The sequence below is a fragment of the Rhagoletis pomonella genome, unplaced genomic scaffold (genome assembly GCF_013731165.1).
Source record: "Rhagoletis pomonella isolate Grant_MI unplaced genomic scaffold, Rhpom_1.0 Rhpom_scaffold_00001, whole genome shotgun sequence".
Classification (NCBI taxonomy): Eukaryota; Metazoa; Arthropoda; class Insecta; order Diptera; family Tephritidae; genus Rhagoletis; species Rhagoletis pomonella.
The window spans coordinates 33510487-33516486 of record NW_023458555.1 but is presented as its reverse complement, the minus strand read 5'-3'; the positions used below and the strand labels follow the sequence as shown (position 1 = coordinate 33516486).

The 6000-nt window shown below is 34.1% G+C and overlaps 1 protein-coding gene across 1 annotated transcript in view; it reads right to left on the bottom strand.

Annotated features, from left to right (window-relative positions):
* The window catches only part of LOC118742948, a gene marked incomplete in the record, with an annotated part of 403480 nt that overhangs the window by 36984 nt on the left and 360496 nt on the right, over positions 1 to 6000 (bottom strand). The window contains 1 exon segment of the mRNA XM_036475384.1: positions 951 to 999. Within this exon segment, the coding sequence (XP_036331277.1) occupies positions 951 to 999 (49 nt within the window).

The following is a 6000-nucleotide window of genomic DNA, read 5'->3' as shown; positions in this document are numbered from 1 at the left end:
AAAAAAAAAAATAAAAAAATTTCTACGTCTATACACGCCTAAATAGCTAGTAAAAAATAAAAATCCACAAAAAATTTAAAAAATTATCTTCTATGATCTATAGACACTGAAAAAATGCGAAATTAAAATGTTTTAATAATTTCTGCCAATACTTTGTATTTACGCTATGCGAAAGCAAAACTAAATTTATATTCATATCTACTTCAAATGTTTTTAGAAAAGTTTTTTCTTTGCGTATTTTAAGCAAATAGCAACAAGAACTGACCTTCGTTTATATTTTACTGATTCTCAGATAAATATTAAATTTAAAATGAAATTATTGAAATATTTCAGGCATAGAAAATGCCACGTTCTGTCTGGCAGGCAGATTAATGTCTGCCGATAAGCTGGCGTGTGAGTGTCAGACACCGCAAGGAGCGCAAGAAGGCCGACCAACGGCAACTTGCCGGCTCATTTGTTATAGCTATACCGACAAAATATGTATTAATGTATTTAGTTTGGATATAAATAATACTTAAAAATGCATAAATAACAATTTATACATACAAGAAAAAACTACACATAAGTAACACTTCAAGAAGTGTGCCGCCCCTCGGTGTGCTGACAATTTGCCAGCGTTAAGTGTGTATAAGAAATACAAAAAAAAAACACAATAAATATCTACTTATATATTTGTAAAAAAAATCATAATTTTTTTTTGTAAATTAAGCACTGACAACCTATTTCCTACATTGTATTTACTAATGATAGACTGGTCGTTTTAATTTTTATTTTTGCTGCTTCTGCATTTGCACTTATGTGCTAATTTCCTTTTATGAGTTTTGCTCTCTTATTTCCAAATTAAACTACAGTTGTGAGATATTTCACAAACACTGTATTGCCGAAAAGCTCGTAAATATACAATGTATTTATTATTTGTCGATATGTATTTGCATTTATGTGCGACTTACCAAAATCCGATAGGTTCACTTTTTCTAGGAACGGATCAGCGACTGGCAACTGAAAGAAAAAGAAAATACGATAAGTTGCTTTGAGTGAAAAATTATACTCATAGTATTATATCATGAAAAAGTAAATTTACAATTCTTTACTAAGTGACATTTTTATTTATAAAGCATTTAAAATCCATTTTATTTTTATGTTTTACTTTCATATGGTGGTAATATGGCGAAGATTATTTATATTATTTTTTTAGTTAGGAAATGCATACATTAGGGTACCTCAGCTCAAAAAAAAAAAAATAAATAAAAAATGTGATTCAATACGAAAAAGCTGTAGAGAAGAGTGATAAATGTGCTCTATATTTTGAAATACAATAAGGCCATTTGGATGATAAAAGACATCGTTTTTTTATTGTTAGGTGAATTTAATTTTTAAGGAAATACATATATGTAACATATATATGTACAGGGTGTAAAGTAATAACCGTCGCATAGGGTTTTTTTGAAGAAAAAAAGGGTCCTTTATAGATTTTGCGAAAAGTTTTTTTTATAAAAAAAAACTGTGCGACAGTTATAATTTTACAACCCGTTTTTTATTTGATAAGATAAATTGCATATTGCAATATTGGTATCAAAATGAAGAGACGAAAGTTACTGCCGCAAATATGTTTGAGGAGGGTTGCCAACCGTTTGAAAAATTGCATTCAATTAAATTGATAAAATAGGTGAAATATACAATCCAGGTATCAAACAGCATACAAATACTGTTAAGCAGTGTTGGCAAAATGTTAATCTGATTAACGATTAAAAATTAATGATTAAAATGTTAATCGCGATTAACGATTAAAATTAATTAATCGTAATTATCCATACGATTAATGATTAAATTTTTTTAATCGTTAATCCTCGGTTGTGATTACGATTAATTGATTTTAATCATTAACCATTAATCCAATTTAAAAAAAAATCTTATTAAGTTGTCTAGTTTGTCCGAATTCAAAAATGTACACCAAATTGCTTAGACTTTGAACAGACTTTGCCATACCCGATTAACTGGCCTTGTGTGCACAGTAAAATTCCAGCATTAATTAATTAATCACAAAATATACTTAATCAAATTAAGGGTTAATGATTAAAAATTAATTTTTGTAATCGTGGTTACGATTAACTGTTTAATCAGATTAAAATTAATCAATCGAATTAATTAATCGAATTAACTAATTGATTAAAAAATCAATCGATTAGTGCCAACACTGCTTTTAGGCGCAGTGAAGCACGCGGGTATTTGCTAGCTATTAATAAAATGAAATACAAGATTTTGCGGATTTTCGAAAAAAAAATCAAATTTTTTGGGTCAAAAGGATGAAAAGATATTGAAAAAGCCCCTTAATTATGTTCATTTTTTTAAGCTAATCAAGTTAGATGGATAAAATTCGAGGATTAATCGTGTATATATTAGTCTTTAACATGTATTTTAGAGAAAATTAATAATGCAAATTTTCAAGGATGTCCCATGATAAAGATTTAAAGGGACCTTTTCACGACTTATTCCTTAAGCGCCACCAGATTTAGATTTTAGAGGATTTTCTCTTGTATTTAATAACCATTTGTTTTTCTTTAAAATTTGAAATTTCAGAATTCTTTACAAAATCCTGACGTCAGAGAGAACAACTAAAAACGCATTTTTCTTGTATTTGGCCCCGAGTTTCGCGAGTTTCGCGAGTATATTGAGTTTTTGGCCTGTAAGATTTATTGTCGCACAGTGTAATAAACTAATAGAAAATAGCTTTTACGTAACCTGGCAGAATTAATTAATTTCCATTTTTGGCACCACAAAACCAAGGTATAATTATAGACACAGAGAAGAAAACTGAGTCATAAGTATTTAATAAATAACAAATAAACTACATAAATATATGGGGGATTCCTAAGTGTCATCATCAAGCTCAATTAAAAGCTACAAATATCTGTAGGTGTGTATGTACATACATATGTTCGTTACAGGTAATATTTCCCATGTGACAAAGAAAAAAATGTGAATCTCTTCTAATTTATGACGACATACTACCAACGTAGTAACTTTCAGAAATAACAAATTGAAGCTGACATTGATATGATGCAAAGTAGCAAATTGCCTTAGTTCACGAGATATTGTGAAAACTCATGTGAGAGAGCAGATAATGATTATACAGGTATTGCTAACTTCGTATGCAGTAACTATGTACTTTGTAATGCATGCATGTGCGTGGTACACATGTTGTTGTTATTTGTTGTTTTCCTAGAGATAATTACTTGTGTACACATGACCGGAATAACTAGTACACAATGAGCCACAATAAAGCGCGAAATGACGTGAAGCGAAAGGTGAGTGGGGGTATAAAAGTCACCAAAAAGGGCATAGCGACAAGTCGGTGAACATGGTATTTGTACTTGTAGATAGATTCGAGTAAAGCGTTTGAGACAAGTTGAATAAATTAAAAAAAAAACAACGATTACGTAGAAACATGCAGCGAAAAAAACCTGTTAACAACTAAGCAAATACATACATACATGTGTATGTACCCTGCAGGGAAACCGCGGACTAGTGAATCAAATTTCTAGTTCCGTACTAGGTCTTTATCCCCAAAAAGGAACTAGCCGATAGGAACTAGATCCCCACCAGGCCAAAATCGGCGAAAAGTGGTACTTTTAAGAAACTAATGTTTTCAGTTTTTTTCACTTCAAATCTATATCTAAAGTGACGAATTTAGAAATGGTTCGGAACTATAGAAAAAGGGATGCAGAACGAACTAGATCCTATCTGTCGAATTTATAACTATTTCAGAACTATCGAATAAGGGATACAGCGGGGGGCTTGTTTACTTTACATATATATGTGTTCGGCGGCTTTTTCGTTCAAATACGCTTCTATTCTGTGCTTCGCAGATGCTATTTCATAGTTTGGTAATACAAAACAAAGCTTTGTGTTAACATATTAACATCTTGGGGCCATCTGGAATCTAACCAATAACAGCGAGCACCTCTGCAAAGTCAGCTACAGTAAGGTAAGTAAACGTACATTTCTTACAATCATTCAAACAAATTAAATTTCAAATTGAAAAAACGTTTCTTTGAAAATAATGAAAAATCGCACACCGAAAAGATTCAAAAATCATGATACTTTTTTCTTTCGTCTGTCGATTTTAGAACTGGTTCGGAACTATAGAATTTAGGACTAGTTCGGAACTATCGAAAAAGGGATGCAGCGGGGGGCAATTGACACTTCCTAGGACATCGCCATGTTAAATTCGCCAGTTGCTTGCATGCAAAAGAGATTTATCGCGAACCAGTACTGGGTCTAAATGTACTAGAAGCGCCCCAGTTCATAGCTAGAGATTTTCCCCACAGGGTAGCTAATGTCGCTGGTACAAAGGAAAGCAAACGAGTTCAGCTGGCTTTATAAACACTGAACAAGTTGACAAATTGTATGCGGAAATTGGCTGGGCAAGAGACAAGGCACGCACGCGCCGCGCCATAACTGCATAGAAGACTTACGGATGAGCTGTCTATGCGCGACAGCCCACAACGACCGACACACACGTCGGCAACTTACTTGCTTTCCGGTGTTGTAGTGCGGATGCAAATGAGTTTGCTTTTGTGGATATTGCTCGGGGTATTGCTGCTCGTATTCCTGTTTTTCACATTGTCGCAAATATTCTTGGTATTCCCGATCGGTGAAATCACTGCGTCGTCGCACAAGTATGCATTCCCGCACAGGTGAGCGTTCTGCATTGACCGAGGGTCGACTTGTAGCAATCGATTCTCGTCTATCCCTAACAAGTGGGTGATGTAAATGTGATGACGTTTGTTGTTGTGCTCGTTGTGGTTGCGGCTGCTGCTGCCTCTGTCCACTTTGCTGTATGCCTGCCGCTGTTGTGGGTGAAGCTGTGGCTAAACGATTATAACGTGTCGTACCCAAACTATTCAGAACTCGCGCATGCTCCCGACGGCTGACGTGATTGCGTGAATGTCGCGCGCCATCTGCCGTATCAGCTGTGTAGGTTCCAGCGTCACCGCCGTTGTCGTTGTCATTGCCATCGTAGGTGCCGCCGTTTCTATGATTATCATAGTCACTGTCAGCTAACGCATTCAAGTCGCTGCCTAGCGTCGTCGTTGTAGTAGTCGTCGACTCGGCGGCTTCATCGTCTACTAAAACGGGTAAAAGATGAAATTTTTTCTTGCGATTTATTGGCGAATTGCTGAGCGAGCGACCTTTGGCGCGTTGTTGTAATGCTTCGCGTATTAGAGCTGACTTTTTTTTTGATGTTGTGCAGTAATCGTTCACAGGCAGATGATTGACAAGTATCTCGGGAGGTGGTGGACGCAGTGGTGTTTCGAAGACAGAGCGACGACGAAACATTTTGTGATACACACTTTATATATATATTTTTTTCGATTAGTTTTGAGTTACTATTTATGTATTATTTATTTTGTTGACTTGACTTTGCTTTCACTTCTTCAAGTTAATTTTTCACAAGCTTTTTATTTTTGTTGTGGTTTATTTTGCGATGATGGATTTCCAACAGTTTTGAGCTAAGGTTGTGTTAAACGTGGTTTGGTTATAATTGCATTTGCTTATAGTCGCTATGGACTTAGATTTGAAGACATCATCAGACACGTTGGCATTTATTTTTTAATACATATGTATATACACTAACTTCGAGGTCAGTTAAATTAAATGTATTATTAATTTTTTGCGTGCTACACTGCGCCTTAAAAGTATTTTTGTGTTGTTTGCTACCCGTATTGTAATACTTCATTTAGTTCAATAAAATTTTTCAAACAGGTGGCAACCCTCTTCAAAATTATTTTCGACAGTAAACTTTCCTAAACCTCTTCAGTTTGACACCTATATTGTAATATTTACTTTATCTTATTAATGAAATTAGATAATTTTTTTTTTTTTTGGAAAACTCTGATTCTATTCAGAAGACTTTCAATAAACCCAATTAAATATTTAACCATTTTTTAATACTGACGATTTTGTATTGGTCGCCCCATTGCCGTTTTCTGGGTTTTT